Genomic DNA, 19,455 nt, shown 5'->3' on the forward strand with positions numbered 1-19,455 from the left:
TGCCTTAGGGAGACAACAAAATCGTGCATTCACCGATTCATACCCTGTATCCAGAATACAAATCAATTTTCAGGTTCGGGCGGTGGGCAATGGCTTGCCATATCAAAATACATATACATATATATATATTTCATGTCCCATTCGATATTAAAGCCTTTGGGCTGTAGGGTGTTAAGTTCATAGATCCATTGTGCTTCTCTCTTGTTCATTTGTTTCACTGCATCCCCACCTCTCCAATTCTTATGTACATGTTCAACCCCAACAAATCTCAATCCTGCAGGAATTTTATGATGAACTCTTTTAAAATGTGCGGATACACTGTGGGTTTCAAGACCTCTTTTTATATTCCCTATATGTTCACTAATCCTGGTTTTGCGTTTCCTTAGGGTTCTGCCCACATATTGTAGCCTGCAGGGGCACTCTAAGACATAGATTACCCCTACAGACTCACAAGATAATGGTCCTCTCACTTTCATTTCTTTTTGGTTGGAACATGAAGATATGAGATTTTGTGTCCTGCATTTTTTGTCTGCCAAGGATCTATTCTTGCAGCCGGAAAGTGGTCTAAATTTGAGCCAGCAAGGAAGCTGGTGTAGATTTAGACCAGTGGTGGATGCGCCAAAGTTATGTACAGGACCGCGCCTCTTCATAACTTCAGTGGATCGACTGTCATATATAGGGGTTAAAGACTAGCATCTAAAATGCCAGCCTTAATAAATGACCCCCTATGTTAATGTTTCATTGAACTTGTAATTATTTTAAAAGATAACTTTAGAAGGAAGTAAAAACGTATGTCCATATTTTGCTTTGTATGTTTTATTGTTAAAAGATTAATAAAATCTACTTGACTTAAAAAACAAGGTATGTCCAACAACTAAATTCTGTTGCTTTTCCTTTGCAAGACAGGAGTGGGACCTTAAAGAGGTGCAGTTTTTTTAAACTGATAGTCTATCCTCTGCATAGATCATCAGCATCTGATCGGAGGGGTCCGACAACCAGTACTCCTGCCGATCAGCTGTTTGAGAAGGCAGTAGCGCCGCGGCCTTCTGGCTGTTTACCGCAGGCCCAGTGACGTCACGACTAGTATCAATGGCCTGGGCAGGGCTAAGATCTATTCAAGGGAACAGAGCTTAGCCCCGCCCAGGCCATTAATACTAGTCGTGACGTCACTGGGCCTGCGGTAAATAGCCAGAAGGCCGCGGCGCTACTGCCTTCTCAAACAGCTGATCGGCGGGGCTCCCGGGTGTTGGACCCCCGCCGATCAGATGCGGACAATCTATCCAGAGGATAGATCATCAGTTTAAAAAAAAAATGCAGAACCCCCTTTAAATTATAAGGATACAAAGTGACATTTTCACGCCACAATCTGCATCCTACCGTTTTCAGTAAGAATACGTTCCGTCATAGGTCTTTGGATTTTTTTTAGGAAATGTTTTAAAATCCGTGACATTTCACATTACATGTCAAAAATACAATGAATGAACAGTTTGTTACCTGAGAATAAAATGAGAAGAGACGAAGCCTTCTTGAGGGCAGGAAGAAAAGCCATGGTAGCCCAATTTCTATCACATAGGTGGTAACCACTGACAGCTTCTGGACCCACACAGGTAGCTGATGAGCATACCAAGCAGCCGGAGTTGGAATACACTGTGTCTCATAGTGGTAAGTTAGAGCTAGAAAAGAAGACAACACACTTAATATGTCAACTTATTAACTGCGCAAACTGGTCCATGGGTACCAGACATTAGCCAAGCTCACCCACATTCATCAATCCATGTACAGACAGTTAAGTGATTTTCTAGCCATGTACTGCATGCCAACTATGTAAAAGAATAAGAAATGTCTCTCTTGGCATCTACGCTCCTTTCAGCAATTCTACCAAAGGAGAACATGTAGAAGCATGTTAATATATGCAGAAGCAGTTAGCGCATATGCTTGCAAACAAAGTCACAATTCAAAGGAAAGGTTGTGTTCACTCACTTCTAAATTAGAATAATGTCATTTGACACCTGTGAACACAACCTTAGGGATAAGATAAGAATCTTCCAAGGTGGAAGGCAATTACCTGCCTTTGCTCTGGAAAGCAGCAAGGAGAAGCAGATTGTTGGAAACAAAGCGTTCTTTCCCAACAGTCGGCTGCTGGTTCAGTCGAGGTGAAGCTCTGCATTTACATGCAGCGATCTCCTCAACAGTATGAGGGGTGGCTGCTGCTATCACTTGTCCCCATACAAACGAATTGTTCCTGGGCAGCAGAGTGTTGTTTAGATAGCAAGATCTGCTGCCTGGGAAGGATGACTGAGGGGTCTGCACTTCTGATCATTTCACCCGATGAACGACTGTTTCGCTCATTCATCGGGTGATCTGCGGCACCTTTACATGGGCAGATTATAGGGAACAATCTCTATGACACAATAGAAAACGGATCCGTCCTCCATTGACTTTCAGTGGTGTTCAAGACAGATCCGTCTTGGCTATGTTAACGATAATAAAAACGGATTCGTTCTGAACGGATCCGTGTGTGCAGAGCCATGACAGATCCGCACCAAACGCGAGTGTGAAAGTAGCCTTTGTCAGCTGTTAGAAGAGGCCTAAAGCTCAACAGTGTCTTCCAAGGCCAGTGACATCACTGAACATTGGTCACATGACTTAGGTGCAGCTCAGTCAATGGGGCAGAGCTTCAATACAAAGCACTGCCACTATACAGCGTACAGCGCTGTCCTTGGAAAGCTGCTGGGAACCTGCACTGCTCACCAGAGCTTCAGTGAGCAGGCTGATGCCGGGACTTAGACCCCTGCTGATGTAATAATGATGACCTATGCTGAGGATAAGTCATTATCTTTTCCAGGATAACCCCCTTTAATAAATCCCCCCCCCCCCCCCCCCCCCCATGTGTTAAAACCACTCTTACTGTGGACTCACACGTGGCGGATTTGCCATTGTGGATTTCATGCTGCAGATCTGCAGAGTTGTCCAGTACCAGTAAAGTGGATGAGATTTTAAAACATCTCATCAACACTGCAGAAAATAATCCAATGCAAATGGACCAGAAGTGCAGATCTGAAATGTGCTGTGTATAAGTTTATACTGGAGGTCTGCATCGTCAGGGTAAAATCTATAGTAATTTCTGTGGCAAACACAGTTCTGCATTATGCCTTGTGTGATGTGTTCTCCCCAGTGACATGCACTGCAGCGGTCCTGAATACATCTATGGAACTAAAACATATTGGCTGATAAATATTCATAAGGTGTTCTGCCCCTGTCAAGAATATAAGATTTACTAGCAGATTAGTTGGTGATATGATGTTACTGCAGCTCCAGCTTTGGGATTTATTCAGGCAGGAGTTGACACTTTAGACCTGTTGGGGCAAATTTACTAATGAAATGCAGCAGTAATGTGAAGCACACACCATGCGCCACATTTATTACACTTAAACATGGGCCCCCGTTCTTATGATTGGTGGGGGCCACAGTGGTCAGACCACCGCCAATCACAAACTCCTTTTCAATAACTGCCATGTGTAAAGATGGCAGCGATCACAGTCAGGCGACTGCAACTTTGATGTGGCACCTTAGATCGTTGTTCGTCGAGAGCACATAGCCTTGTGTAAACCGGTAACGTGCTGCAGGCTGAAACAGACAAGACCTAGAGAAAATAAAGTAACACATTTTCTCACCAGTAAGTCCCCACCATGTTGGACACCGACTTGTTAGTTTTACAACTCCAGAGGCAAACATAAGCCTAAAAAGCAGCCATCGAATGAGCCAGAAAGTGATGCCGTCATGGGCACTCCAGACATTCATCTTTGAGCGCAAAAGATGCATTGGGGCTACCAATATTGCCAGGAATCCTGTTTCCAGTAACAGGCTGTCCCTAAAATAAAGCACAGAGAAAGACATGTTCATACTGAAGTTCTCCCAATATATGTCCAGAGGCCCATTTATACATTTAGGATATGTGCACTACATTTAGGATATGTGCACCACATTTGAGGTATGAACTGAGACTAATTTAAAGGGAATCGGTCACCTGCTTTTAGCATTTTAAGCTGTTACCATTGCCATGTTCACTAAAGTACCTTATTTCCTGCAGTCTTCTTCTTACTTTTTTTTTTAATCAAAATGACAAAACAAAATAAGTCCTTTTTACGATATACTAATGAAGCTCCAAGGTGCCCAGAGGGGCGTTTTTTTCCTCTCTGGTGCCCAGTGACGCCCCCCTGCAGTGCCCAGCCCGCTTTAATTTGAATCCCAAGAACGCCTCCTGATCCTCAAATAACCTCCCACAGCCCCGGCAAACGGTTCCGCCCCCTCCCCACGCCATCTTCTACCTTCTAGAAATGCCCCATTCTTCTTCCTGTCGGCGGCCAGAAATCTTGCGCAGGCGCAGTACCGCCTGCACGATCATCAAGCTCCTGAGGCAACAGCGCTCAGATTACGTCACTGGGCATGCAACGAGCCTAGTGAGGCTTTTGCCCTCAGGAGCTTGATGATCACGCAGGCCGCAGGCGGTACTGCGCCTGCGCGGGATTTCTGGCCGCCGACAATTGGGGACAACTTGATGCTAATGTCTGTAAAGCGCTGCAGAATATAGCAGTGCTACATAAGGCCACAATCACACTTGCATTGATGTTTTCCCATTTCCGTTTAGTCCCCATGCATTCTGAATGGAAAGAGATCCGGTCAGGATGTCTTCCATTCCGTTTTGTGACCCGACACAAAACCACTGCAAGCTGCGGTTTTGGTGTCCAGTCATAAAAATGGAAAAAAAAAACAAAAAAAACGGATGAAAACAATGCAAGTCAATGGTGACGGGTCCGTCTTTTTAGGAGCCAAAAAATAAATAAAAATGGATCCGTCACCCATTGACTTTCAATGTATTTAGTGACGGATCTGTTTTGACGTCACACAACCACATCCTAACGGAGCGGATGCATCCTGATGTGCAAAATTAAAACAAAGTTTAATTCCGGTATTGAGAGAGTCTGAAAGTAGCCTATGTGCGTAAAATAAATAAATGTAGAGGAACCAGCCTCTACATAACTTTGGCGGATCCACCGCCACTTCTAAATGTAAGACCACTTCCTAGCTGTCTTGCAATTAGACTATTTTCTACACCTAAATCAGGCGTAGAAAATGATAAATGAGGCAGGCCTGACCCCTTCCCTGCCATGCCCACTTTTTTAGACTTGGCGCGAGCAGGGAAAAGGTTGGAGATTCTGCCGCACCATGGTGTGCGACAATCTGCGTCAGATACACGCTACAAAAGCGGAGTATATCTGGTCATAATTGACCCCTGTAGAACAGTTAATACTTACCATTGGAAATAAAGGAACACCTGTCCAACCTGCAAAACAAGAGTTTTAACTATAAGTCATTATCTACAATATAATATAAAACAGTAGACATTACTTCTATATGACAAGAATTAGTAAACATGACAGATGCAAATGTCGGAGATTTAAAATAGTGCTCGCCCATAGCTCAACTTCCAGAAGTATATATTCTATTTCTATTCATATTCTGCTCACATGAACCATTACTTAGGCTCCTTTCACATGCTGGTGTGAAAGAGGCCTTAGAGCATCTGTCACTAGTACTATTCTAACTTATCTGAGGGTAGCAGAAACTGGCGATAGACCCTGATGACATCACTGGATCGCTTACATGAACTGACCCAGGCATTTTCTTAACATCTCATCTCTATTACGTTGGGTTCACACACAGGTTTTTATTTGTGATTTTTTTTTTCAAGTAGTAATGTTAATTTTTGGGGCTCCATACATCAGCTGAAAGTCTACTGGAAATATAGACCACAGAATACACAAGTGTTTTGTCTTTTTTTTTTTTTTTGCTACTGACATTTTTTTGTTAAGTGGTGTTTTTAGATCTAGATTTTTTAGTTTTTAATACATTGTGCTGAAACTTCTAGTGTTTCTTCTTGCATTTTGACATCCCCTTCTCCATAGGTTAAAAAAAAAAAAAAAAAAAAAAAAAGTGGTTCACACAGTTTAGAAAAAAATGCTGCTAAAATAACACCATAAAAACATGTGGTATGGAGAGAAACAAAAAAATAAATAAAAAAAAAGTTGAATACCAGAGCCATGTATAATGTCAATCAGTGGTGGGGGCTGCAGGCGATGTCAGACTGGATGTTTAGAGGGAGGGATCACAGAGGATCATCGCAGGCCAGGAGGAAAAAGGAGTACAGACCCAGCGCCTGGAAGCAGGAAAGTAATCTTCCCTTTACAGGTCCGGTCAAGTAAGGGGGTTTGCCAAAATCCCCTCCTATTCTATTCCTCAGGATAGGTCATCAATGTCTGATTGGTGGGGGGGGTCAGGCTCCAAGCACCCCTGATGATCAGCTGTTTAAAGAAGAGGCGAGGGGGGGGGGGGCGGAGCCAACGGAGCATGGTGTAGGACGCTTGAACCTTGAGCTCCTCACCACACCACCCGGCTTATCAGCTACAATAGCTTTATTCTCTGCCAAATCATGGGTAAAACCAGCAAAGAGAGAGGGAAGGAAGCGGACGCTACCCCGAGGGTCAAGAAGTCTCATGGAGACATGAATAAATTCTTCCAAAAGAAGCTGTCTCTAACGGCCGAGCGCAGCAAAATGGCGCCGGCTGATTACAGCGACGCGGCACATGAAGAAGATGATTCGGATGGGGCAAGCTCCTGTGCCCACTCTGAGCCTCCGGATCGGGGAGACCCGATACCTATCACCAGATCCTTTCTTAAACATACGCTGCACAAGCTCTCTCACCAGTTATGAAGGAACTGGCCGATATAAAAGCTGAAGTGACGCACGTGGGACACAGAGTGGAGGCCTTGGAGGAGTCACAAGTTGCGATCATCCAGCACAGCAAAGGAGTGCAATCACAAATGCAAGTGCTCCGCACGCAGGTCAATAATGCTTACCTCTATCTTGAAGACCAAGAAAACCGGGGTCGGAGGAAGAATGTTAGGCTGAGAGGAATCCCAGAGACGGTCTCTCCGGATGACCTGCTGGAAACGGTCCGCCGTGTATTTGCTATGTTACTGGGACCGGACCGAGCGACAGCCATTACAATTGAAAGAGCCCACAGAGCTTTGCGGCCGAAACCCCCAGCAGGTGATCCCCCTCGGGACATAATTTGCGCCTTACTTAACTATCTGGACACTGCAGACGTCCTGAAAGCAGCGAGGGAGAAGGAAGAGGTCCTGCTTGATAACAACAAGATTCTGCTATTCCAGGACTTAGCCGCGAGCACTCTTGCTAAACGCAGGGCCCTGCGACCGCTGACGACGGAACTGAGAGCTAGGAAGCATCCCTTGAGGTGGCTGTTTCCATTTGGTCTCAGTACCACCATAAATGGGCGGCAGATTCTGGTGAAACACCCGAACGACCTACAGAAGATTTGGGAGGCGTTAGATATCGCACCGATGGAAATAGCACCCTGGTTACCAGTGGCAGATTTCGACGAACTTCCCAAGTTAACCGTCCCCTCTCCATGGAATCGAGAGGGGAAGTTTAAATCCCCCAAGAAGAGAGCTGATCCTGCGGATTGAGGTTCCTCACGTGAGACTCTCATAATGCTGCCTAACCCTTTATTTTTTCAGGACCGAATGAAGGGACTTAACATCACATGTGCCTAATACTGGTTTGTTGTTAATGATGATGTTTAATATAATGCCAACCTGAGTCAGGGGTCACTATACCGCTATAAGTTATGGTTGTTCTCACAGTTTATTGTTAAGTGTCTCACACAGAGGGTTAATGGAGACGACCAAGAACCTGATTATGTAGACCTAGTTACTGTTTGGGATTCCAGACTCAGGGTTACTAATACAGCTATATAAGGTATTATACCCTTCATAGGTTCCCTTATTAATGGGCAGGTTTGTCACAATGTCCTAGCCGCGGTGGTGGCGTTCCGATGGAGATCGTGGCTCTCACCAATAAGTCATCTCCCCCAACATACATCCACATGTATGTCATTCTTGTTATCTACGAATGTAGGTTTTTGGCTTACCTCGTTTTTTATGAGGGGCCGATTTATAATTTTAGTTCATTATTTGTTTCTATTTCTCCCCTTGTCAGTCAGAGATTGGTAATAATGCGCTTCATGTACCTCATCCATTCTTCATATGGCTAAAGTCACGGTAGTGACACTGAATGTGAACGGGATGAATGCACCTCAAAAACGCAGTCAAGTATATCATATGCTTAGGAAGGAAAAAGCAGACATCGTGTTTCTGCAGGAAACACATTTTAGGCATTCACATGTACCCAACATAGTAAATAAACATTTTAACTGCTGGCACCATGCTACCTATTCGACAGCAGCTAGAGGTGTCTCCATAGGGGTGAACAGCAACATTCCTTTAGTGGTGCTAGATAAAAAAGTAGATCCTGAAGGAAGATTTCTGTTCATTAAGGGTAAAATATTAAACTCTATTGTCACTTTGGCCTCCTTATACGCCCCGAATATTAGGCAGGTGTCATGGGTAGTCCAGACTTTGGAAGCGCTTAGGTTGTTTACTGAAGGGACTCTCATTGTGGGGGGAGATCTTAACCTGGCTTTAGATTCTTCAAAGGATTCCACGTCCAAACATACCTCAATTTCCAGGAAACAGATACGCAGGATTCAGATTAGCTTAGCGGGTTTGGGAATCTCGGATGTATGGAGGATACTCCACCCTAGTGATAAGGACTATACCTTTTTCTCCCAAGTCCATAGAACTTACCAAAGGTTGGATTACTTGTTTTTGTCCAATAACGCCCTGTCATCTGTAACTAGCTCCTCAATTGGGTCTATAACTATATCAGATCATGCCCCTGTTGGTTTTGGTTTCAGACTCCAAGATATACCACCTAAAGCTTGGTCGTGGAGGCTTAATACCACACTTATAGAGGACTTAACTAATAGGGACATGATTAATGATAAAATGCAAGAGTATTTTAAAGTGAATGATATACCTGAAACTTCAAAAACCATATTATGGGAAGCCCACAAAACAGTCGTTAGGGGGGAATTGATTAGCTTGGGTACCAGGATAAAGAAACAAAGAGCTAAAAAAGTAGAAGAGCTTTTACTTCAAATCTCAGCACTAGAGAAGAAGCACAAATCTAGTTTGTCAGAAGAAGATCAAAATACTTTAAATCTCCTACGTTCTCAATTAAAAGATACGCTTAATGTTAAATCAGCTAGGGCCCTACAAACGCTAAGATTTAAGTATTATTCGCATGGAGAAAAGGGTTCTAAATTGATGTCAGCTCTCTTGAAAGCCCAGAGGAATAAAACCTTTATTAGTGCAGTTAAGACTACTTCAGGCAATAGATTAATTACGACCCCTACCATAGCTGAAGAATTTTGTAAATTCTACACTTCACAATCTTGAGGACGCTTCTAGGAACATTTCTCCTAATATGCAAGACCACATTGACTCATTCCTTCATTCCATCAAAATACCTACCCTCTCTGAAGATGAGAAAGTTAGTTTATTAACACCTTTCACAATTCAGGAAGTAGAAAAGACACTCCACACTATCCCGTCTGGCAAAAGCCCGGGTCCTGACGGGTTCCCTATTGCATATTATAAAAAATTTAAAGAGGTACTGCTGCCACATTTCACTAATTTATGCAACTCTCTGATGTCGGGTTCTTCCTTCACTCCCCAGGCTCAATTGGCGCACATAACTATTTTACATAAAGAGGGGAAAGATCCAGAAGAGTGCGGTAGTTACCGGCCCATTTCACTGCTCAATACAGATTTGAAGTGGTGGGCGAAGCTCTTGAGCCAGCGCATATCCAAATTGCTCCCAAACCTGATAGGAGAAGAACAGGTTGGTTTTGTGCCGGGGAGGGAGGGTAGACACAACATCAGTAGGGTCATGCACTCCATATTTGTAGCCAAGGAAAGAAAAATACCACTACTGCGCTTAGGGACAGATGCTGAGAAGGCGTTCGACAGAGTTAACTGGCTTTTCATGAAATCCTGCTTGGTTGCGTTTGGATTTCCCTTGCAGGTCATAGATGCAATTTTTTCACTATATTCTGCTCCCTCGGCCAAGGTATTAGTCAATGGAACTCTGTCGGACGCCTTCCAGATTAAAAATGGAACCAGGCAGGGATGCCCACTATCCCCGGCCCTGTTTGTTTTGACCTTGGAGACTCTCTTACTAAAATTCAGACAATCACCTAACATCATGGGATTGAGAATTGAAGGCGTACATCATAAGATGGCAGCATTTGCTGACGATCTTCTTTTGATGATAACGAACCCGGTAGAAGCCATGCCACATGTCCTAGGAATCTTTGAGCAGTTTGGGAGGGTCTCTAATTTTAAAATAAATATGGAAAAATCTGAAGCCCTGGGATTCTCATTGGACCCTGCCAGAAAGAAGCAGTTAGAAGCTCTGACCCCTTTTAAATGGCCACCTACAGCTATAAAATATCTAGGAATCATGGTTCCGGCTAACCCAGCCCTTCTCTTCAGGCTTAATTATATCCCCCTACTAAATAAAATAAAAATGTTCCTTTCTAAACCTTCATTACCCAATCTTTCTTGGTTAGGGAGAAAAAATGTTCTGACGACTTATGTCCTACCTCAGGTTATGTACACATTCAGGTCTCTTCCAATTACTGTTCCAAAATCATTCCTGAATAAATTGAAAACACTCATGGGTAGGTTTCTCTGGGCGGACAAGAGAGCTAGGCTTTCATATGGGCTTCTTACTAGACGATGAAAACAAGGGGGCATTTCCCTCCCAGATCTATCAATGTATATTCAAGCTATTCACTTGGAAAGATGGTTGGCTCTATCTAGGCCGCAACCTTTCCCACTGCACGTTTCTTTAGAAAGGGCACTCTTGGGGGTGAATCAAGAGCACCTTTTGTGGAGACATAGTAGCAAGATTCTCAATAGACGGGTAGTTTTGAGTGATATCACAAGGTGTACCATCACACATTGCAATGCCACCTCAGCCCTCAACATGAGTGGGAACCGCCTTTCTCCCATGGTGCCTCTTCAGCTACTCCCACAAGTACTTCCTGCCACGTCTATTAAACAACCAGAGGTTTCGGGGTTTGTTCATGGTCTTAGATTGGGGGATCTAAATAGAATCCTCCCGAATTCTGACTATTACACTGCTCTAACTAAAAATACAGGTGAGGTGATAAATATGATCCAGAAATGGGATTTTGAGAATACATGCGCAAAGTTTTCGAGGTCTGCACATTTGCCACTTCCAGATCCTACCTGGTTGGAAAATTATGTCCTTCTCCCCTCCATTCCCCCAAAATGCCTTTCTTTAATATATAGACAACTATTGACTGGGAGAGATAAACAGACTCCTGCCTATTTGAGGGAATGGGAGAGAGAACTGAATATCACTTTAGATGATCGGGATAAGGCATTTATACTATCTAACTCACATGGATTCTCGAGGTGCGTGAGGGTCCAAGAGAACTCTGTCAAGATACTTACTAGATGGTACCGAACTCCGGAATTTCTTCATAAAATTAACCTAATCCCTTCCAATGTGTGTTGGAGATGTTCCACTGGAATAGGTAACATATCGCACATTTGGTGGGGTTGCCAAACCCTGAGACATTTCTGGCATGAAATTGAAACTGTAATCAATAAGGTATGCAACACTCAAATTGTCCTCACGGGCCCATTGATCTTACTATGGCGTCCAGAGAAAAACTTTAGACCTAATAAAACTTCACTAGCCACTCATATGGTTACAGCTGCAAAACTCCTTATCCCTATTAAATGGAGGGAGGTAGATCCCCCAACTTTGACTATGTGGTATGATAAAATGAACCTAATATGTAGAATGGAGGAGTTGGCGGGATGGGAAAACAACAATAGGAAGTTGTTCCTTAAAATATGGCAACCTTGGCTCACGCATATGGAGGAGAAATATGCTCAGGGGTAGTGTTAGCTCATTCATATTGTATATCCTACTAGCATATTGCGTTAGATGGTACATACTCCACTTTTTCCTAGTTCACATTCTATTCCTCAAGAGGTGCAAGTTTTGAGGTTACAAGCAGATAACCATTCACTAGACATCCTGACTGACATATTTAATTTTTCCTCCTTTTATCCTTTTTGTTTAATGGTTCTTTCATGTTTGTCCTTTCATACTGCATTAAACATGGTGGAGGGGACAACTAGGAGAGGTTGGTCTCTTAGCCAATGCCTCATCTAGGCCTCAAAATATAACAGCGTGTTTGGAAGAGTTAGTTGACTCTAGCGTTAAAAGAGGGCTTATTGCTTATTTCAAGTGCGATAGGAGACGGGCCGCACATACGGTTGACTCCATTTTCGCTGTGTCCAATGGTCAGATATGTGTAACTATTTTGCTCTTATATGCTGTAATATCTGATGTATTCAACTGAGCTTTGTTTGTTTTTCATGCCAAAAAATTGACATAAATAAAGATTTTCAAAAAAAAATAAAGAAGAGGCGGAGCTGGTCCGAGCGCCACTTCCTCTTCAAGATCACCCTGCGCATCATCACTCCAGTCTCGGGGGCACAGTGCAATTACAAGTACTTGTTCCATTTAAGTAAAAGGACCAAGCACTTGTAATTACACTGAGATGCCAGCGAGACAGTGCAAAGTGTAATCTTGAGGAAGAAGCAGTATGAGTGCCGACTTCTCCTCAAGCAGCTGATCGGTGGGGGTCCATCTCCCAGCACCCCGCCAATCAGATACTGATGACCTATCCTGAGGAGAGGTCATCAATATTGCTGGCTGTATAACTCCTTAAGTTTCTGAGGCATAGACACAAAGCTTACCTGACAGAGGGAGAGGTAGAGGATCCACAGCAGTAGAAAAATTAAGCTGTCCCGAAAGCAGTTGAAAAGCAAAGCACCCAAAGAAAGGACAGTCCCAAGTAAACAGATTAGTTCCATGCTCTGCTCCGTGTCCAGTCCTATCCGGGGACCTAGCCACAGCAATGTAGGAGAGTCATTCAACTGTTCCCATAAGCCTTTGCCAGTGAAGCGAAGCATCTTCCATGCTGGCAAGATTCCTTCACGTCCATATAGCCCTAAAGGAAAAAGTATTCAAGACATATAAAATGCATACTGCAAGTCTGCTGGAAAACAAGAACTCAGTTACTGAAGTGAGTGCACCCAATTTGGTGCATCTAGTTTTATAAAAATCCACTGTGCCTAGCTTGCCAAGGAGGTGTAGCTTAGCAAGAACGATGCGTGGCCTAAGATGCAACATTTTGGGCCAAAACTGTGCTACAATTCTGGTGTAAAATTCTATCGCAAAGTAAGCAACCAATAATTGGTATAGTTTTAGAGAACAATGTCTATCCCTGCACAGATTCATCATCCAGCCTGACGAACTGTGATCAATTCATAGCCTAGGGCTGCATTTATACAGCAGTGAAAAATGGCCGTGACTTTTTTTTTAACGGATGTTACATGGCATTTTTCACAACCACTGCAGTCTATGGGGCCATTAATATGGCTATTTTTTAACAGCCAGTGAATAATGGCGCAGGGGGCAATATATATATTTAATCATTATACATACTGAGGGTTCTTGTGGCATTATATAAAAATCGGGCACTACTGAAAGGCATTATTTAAGATGGGGGAACTATGGGGCCCTTATTTATCCTGATGGCACTGCAGGGGTTGCGGTTTAAAAAAAAAGCCAATAAAAAACTCATCTGACAAAATGGATGCACACACCGAGACGGACAGTTTTTCCATTTAACTGCCTTTTTCCCACGTCGTGTGAATTAACCCTAAGGCCTCTTTCACACAAACTATACGGATTGGCTCAGGATGCGTTCAGTGAAGCTAGGTTTTGTCTGCGATTGCGTTCAGTTTTTTCCACGCGAGTGCAATCAGTTTTGACACGTTTTTCACACACGTGAAAATATTTAAGAACAACCTCTCCACGCAACCATCAGTGTAAAACGCATTACATCCGAATGCAATGTATTTTTCACGAGGAACTCTGGTCTACAGGATTAGTAAATCTGCCCAAATGTATTCGCCAGAATGAAGGGAAGTGGAAATCATAAAAAGTTGTACCAACTTTCTAAGGCCTCATGTAATGAAAGGAACTCTATATTACTCTTTATTTTAAACAGCCATTAAATGTGGTATTCTAGTAGTGACAAGTTATCCTCTATTCAGAGGCTAATTATTAGATCTGTGGAACCACCACCAATCACGAAAATGGGAACCCCGTACCCCTCAGGCCCCCCGCAGAAATTAACATAGTGGCAGGATGGACGGGACTGCTGGACACAACCAAGTACAAGCGCTTGGATGTCTCCAGAACTTCCGTAGAGAGGAATGGAGCAGCAGTGCACATGCCTGGAGGGAGGCCATGAGGGGTACGGGATCCCCATTCTCATCATCAGTGGGCTGCCCTCTGGTAAGACCCCCACCAATCTAATAGTTATCTTCTATCCTGTTAATAGGGGATAACTGTACATATTTAAAGGGTCTATATAGTGACCCTGTCAAGTCCCTTATGCGGTCCTCTCGGAGCATAGTGTACGTCAGCTTTCTGGAGTTAACGGGAAGCTGACCCTATTACTCACTTGTGGAGCTTCGTAGCACAACCAGAGAGTCATCCGCTCTGAAGTCAGGAGTCCGATGTATTCATGACATGCAAGCTCCTTCCCCTTCCAGTCCCTGATTGACATGTTTCTGTGCCAATGGAGAAGCCTGTCAATTAGCAATTTCACCCCTCTGGCCCGCCCTAGGTTCTTCTGATTACATCCCCCTCTTGGTGAGAAATCCAGCACCAGACCCGTTCAGCAGAATCGCCGCGCCTGCGCACTTCATTCCCCATTATGGGCAGAGGCACAAGGCTGGCTAGATCGGGATGTACGGGCCGGCACATGCGCATTAAACGCTCTTGTGCCTCTGCTCATAATGGCAAATTTGTTGAACGGGGCTGGTGCTGGATTTCTCACTAAGAGGAGGACGTAATCCGAAGAACCTAGGGCGGGCCAGAGGGGTGAAAGGGGAGGGGTTTCATATGAAAAGCGCCGAGGGGCCTGGGCACCGGCCGCATGAATGCCGTCCCTGGGCACCTTCAGAAGCTAGTTAACATATTGAATTTAAAAAAAGTGTTTTTCTGAGAAAATCGGCGATGGACAGCAATATGGAAGGTAGCATTCTAATATGGGGAATGTAATGGAGATCCTGATGTTAGTGTTCTACAATGGTGATTTTAGGTGAAAGACTCCCTTTAACTCCTAAGTGACAGGCTCCTGAAATCAATGTGAAATCAGAGGGCAGCACAACGGATCTGACAGGTTCCCTTTAAGCCATAAAACAAGAATGTACAATAGATAGATGTATATAGCGGCCCACCCGTCGCGATCTCTGGAGTTAGGTAGGCTCACCCCAAAGCCTCTCAAGAGATTTATACAAAAATAATTATATTAACACGCCCTCTCTCATTTGGAACTGTATTAAAATGTAGTGTTTTAATTGAGTATTCCTATTGTGCATAAACATAATAAAAGAAAAAATATTTAAAATCTCAATATTGATAGATGAAGTGTCTAGTTGCTGTAGTAATAGTCAATATAAATATACCACTGACCGTAATACATATACTCTTCTCACTATTTCATATTAAACCACCATGATATAAGTAGTCCAAAGCAATCCAACGTGCAGAAGCAGTTCAACACTCCGTGTCTCTAGTCTAAAGGTCCCCAAATAGGTTATTGATAGTTTGTATGTTCTTTTTGTTACTCAACGTGAAAGGTCTTCATAGTTGGGGTAGAAGGTTCTTGCCAAAACCCAAAATGGAAGGGCATGGCCACAAAAGAGGTGGGAGACCACTTCCTGTGTGGGGGGGCTTCATAGTCTGGTAGCCATCTTCTGACAATATGCCCAATATCACCGCGCCCATTTCATCACATTCAGCCGTAATAAAGGGAAACTTTGTGTTTAGACCCAGATCATGCACTGCCAGCATTAACCCTTATCTATCTCTTCATGATTAAGACTTAGACCCCACCCTGCTAGCAATACTGCCCAGTGCCCATGCAATCAGCTGGGGAAAGTGTGGTGTGACAGAAGGTGAATGGGAGTAGATTTCCTACCACAGAAACGGAGGTCTCACATGCCCGTACAAATAACCCCCCCAAAACTGCAGCCGCCAATTACGTGTCTTTTACCTGGTATCTGCGTATACAGTGACAGGAATGCACACAGGTAAATGCCGCTCAGCCCCCATAAGAAGGTACTTCGAACTTGCCGTTGCTCCCCCATGACCGCGGACGGAACCCCCTCAAATCTTTGCAGCAGTCTGGATGAGTCACAACGTGGACGGTGTGCGCATGCGCATTAAAGGGTCCCAGGCGCCCTACTAGACAGGCATGCGCGTTTCACGTGTCCACGTTTTGAACTGATTTGATAGGCGGGCTCAGAGAAGTGGGATTGAGCTCCGGGTCTTTCACTGCGCAGGCGCAGTTGTAACGTCTGAGCGGATTTCGCCCAGCAGAACAGCGATCCTTTCCTGTCCATGTACAAAGAGCAGACTAGACTGGAGGGCTCTCCCTGCTCGGTTGCATTGCTTTTGCCTTTTCTTCAGAGCCCTGCTTCTACCATAGAACCATAATTTATATCTGACTGTAATAAATAAATCTAAAGCAGAAACTGCAGGAAAAGTGATGTGATTTGGCGGATTTAGGCTACGTGCACAGGACAGTTGTATTTCTGAGTCCGTTCCGTTTTTTTTGGCTGATCGGATGGTTACCCATGCATTTCTACGGAGCCGTTAAAATTGCGGTGTAGTCAACCATTTCTTTTCCGCATCCGCTGTCCGTGTTTCCCGTCCGCAAAAAAAGTATTGCATGTCCTATTCTTGTCTGCAATAAACGTTTTGCGGACCCATTGAAGTCAATGGGTCCGCAAAAAAATGTGGATAACCAACGGAAGCCATCTGTATGTCATCCGCATCTGGTTTTTTTTTTTGCGGATGGTTGCTGGGAAACCTGTATATACCAGTATCCTGGGTGGGGATATTTACATTTTTAAGAATTACAGACTTCAGGGTTTTTTTTTGCAGACCGCACACAGAAACACAACCTACAAAATTTGTGGACAAACGTAACGGATGTGGATGTAAAAAAAACAGGAACACGGATCCGCTATTTGTGGACCGCAAAAAAAATGCATGTAGCCTTATGTGCAGATTTTTATGTGGATTTGTCCCAATCTCACCCTTGCATTGCAAAGGCTTGGTCCACACAGAGAATTTTCAGAGCTGAAAAAACCTGATGCAGAAAATGTTGTGGTGGATCTTTTATTTTATCAGTTGTGCTCAGTTCCGTCAGAGATCCGTTATTTTAAATGGGAGAACAAGCCCTCTTCGCAGGAACCCTATAACTACATAAAACTGGGGTAAAGTTGCCCACAGCAACCAGATTGCGCCTTTCATTTATCACAGCTCATTTGGAAAATGAAAGATGGAATCTGCTTGGTTGCTATCGGCAACTAAGCCAGTTCTACTTTACCGCAGTTTGATAAATTTGTTTGCTCTGTATTTTACATTAACCTTTTGACTTCCAGCTAATATTTGCAGCATTTCTTCCCCCTCAAAATATGTTTTTCCTCAGTGGGGTTACAACTGATTCAATAACATAAATCAAACTGCAAGTGATGTGCGGTTCCCCTCCTTGGTGAGGAGCTGGCTCTACCTGCATAGTAATAAATAAGTGGCACGGTGTGACCAGGCTCCTAGGAGAACAAGATTTTACTAAGTAAAAGAAAAACTTTGTTGCTAGTAGCCACCAATGTCAGCGCTATAAGAAATGAAAGCTGCCCTATGATTGGTTGCTCTGGACACTTTTTCTTTTAGCAGCTTTCATTGGACTCCTTGGGACCCTATCACAAACCTAAACACAAATGAGAAGACAAATCCCGCACAACAGGACAGCCCGGCCTTTCAGCGTCACGTGTGCAGCCAAGAATGACAGCGCCACCTAGCGACCGCCAGAGGCATTGCGAGACCGTCTTTCTACTCCCAGTAGTGCTGGTCTGATTGGTAGAATTCGAAGAGCCCGGAAGTGCACGTCTGTACCGGGCTGGGCGGGAAAAACAAAAATGGCGAGCCGAGGCTGAAAGAGAAGCGGAGGAGCTCGTTACACTGTACGTTTTATTTTACACCCAGGCACCTGCGCTAAGGTGAGTTTACCGGACATCCAGGGGAGGAGGCAGGGGCTGAGCTCAGTGCCCACCTGTCAGCTACCATCTCCCTATTTGTGGAAACACTTCAAGTCCCAGCAGGGCCTGACAGCTGCAGCCGATCAGGGCATGTTGGTAGTTGTAGTGTCTCAGCAGGCGGAGGGCTGCTGTCAAGGCTATGACCACACTACTGCCCTGATACTAATACGTCTGCCATTGCAGCTTTATACATCATTACTGGTGTCCATCCTCAGCTAGGTTTCCAGAAAGAACGGTTCCTCCATTTTCTTTTCCCTAGCACACCTGCTTGGCTATGTTCCCGTCACCCATACGGTTCCATTGTAAAAAAAATAAATATATAATTTAATATATATATATATTTTTTCCCCTTCTGGAGCGCAACCTGTATACTCGCTTCAGACCCTGCCACCTGTGCCATTAAACCCGGTGCGGGCAGCGGGGCCTGAAGACACCGTGTAAGACCTGCGCTGATACAACTCTCTGGGTCACTGTGGGAGCCCAGCTCTGACAGACGCCAGGCTACCACTGTAACAGCGCCATCCCGTCAGTAGTGACCGTGCCATCTAAGAAGTTACGCAGATGCTCCCTGTCACCATCGCCGCCCACCCCCTGAGTACACAATGCGGTGCCATGGCTGCCAGGGACCTAACATAGCTGTATGCCTATTACACTGTGCCACAGACACAGCCTAATAGTACAGTGATAGGTTATAATGCAGTGGTATACATAAAAAAAAATTCTGTAAAAAGTTTTACGGTATTTTGTAAAAGAAAAAAAAAACACATACACCGTATTGCCTTATTTGCCACAATACATATAATAAAGATAACATGATAAACCATCCCGTGAACAACATAAAAAAACGCAAAAAGTAATGGATTTTTTTATTTTTATTTTTCATATTTCCCTCGCCAAGAATAGTATAAATGAAAACTACTTCTAACCCTTCACAAAAAGGCCACATACGCCAGCTACATCCACGGACAAATGAATTCTGGCTCTTAGAATGCGTTGCTCATACATATATATACTATTGCTTTTGTGTGAAATGTGCTGTGCTATTATTGTGTAAAATTAGTAAAAAAAAAAGAAACAACAAAACCATAACTATATATGTAATCATACTGACCCATAGAAAAAAATGACCGCACTAGTTATTCCACATGGTGAACTCCGTAAATTTAAAGTGCAAAGTAATATTCCGACACCAGTACATCTTTCACAGAAGAGTGGGAGCGCAGATATGATCTCTAT

General features: G+C 43.9%; 2 protein-coding genes across 2 annotated transcripts in view; one reads left to right on the forward strand and one right to left on the reverse strand.

The window, feature by feature from the left end:
* The window catches only part of LMF2 (lipase maturation factor 2), a 66,560-nt gene extending 50,219 nt beyond the window's left edge, over positions 1–16,341 (reverse strand). The window contains exons 1-5 of the mRNA XM_040413556.1: positions 16,170–16,341; positions 12,793–13,046; positions 5,316–5,344; positions 3,675–3,871; positions 1,495–1,673 (exon numbers count right to left, since the gene is read on the reverse strand). Coding sequence (XP_040269490.1) covers positions 1,495–1,673; positions 3,675–3,871; positions 5,316–5,344; positions 12,793–13,046; positions 16,170–16,263 — 753 coding nt within the window. The 5' untranslated portion in view covers positions 16,264–16,341. The remainder of the gene's footprint in view (positions 1–1,494; positions 1,674–3,674; positions 3,872–5,315; positions 5,345–12,792; positions 13,047–16,169) is intronic.
* Positions 16,342–18,065: 1,724 nt separating this feature from the next.
* NCAPH2 (non-SMC condensin II complex subunit H2) overlaps positions 18,066–19,455 on the forward strand; it is a 39,261-nt gene continuing 37,871 nt past the window's right edge. The window contains exon 1 of the mRNA XM_040415755.1: positions 18,066–18,180. The gene's annotated coding sequence lies outside the window, so the exon portion shown is untranslated. The remainder of the gene's footprint in view (positions 18,181–19,455) is intronic.

The sequence above is a fragment of the Bufo bufo genome, chromosome 1 (genome assembly GCF_905171765.1).
Source record: "Bufo bufo chromosome 1, aBufBuf1.1, whole genome shotgun sequence".
In the NCBI taxonomy this organism is placed as follows: Eukaryota; Metazoa; Chordata; class Amphibia; order Anura; family Bufonidae; genus Bufo; species Bufo bufo.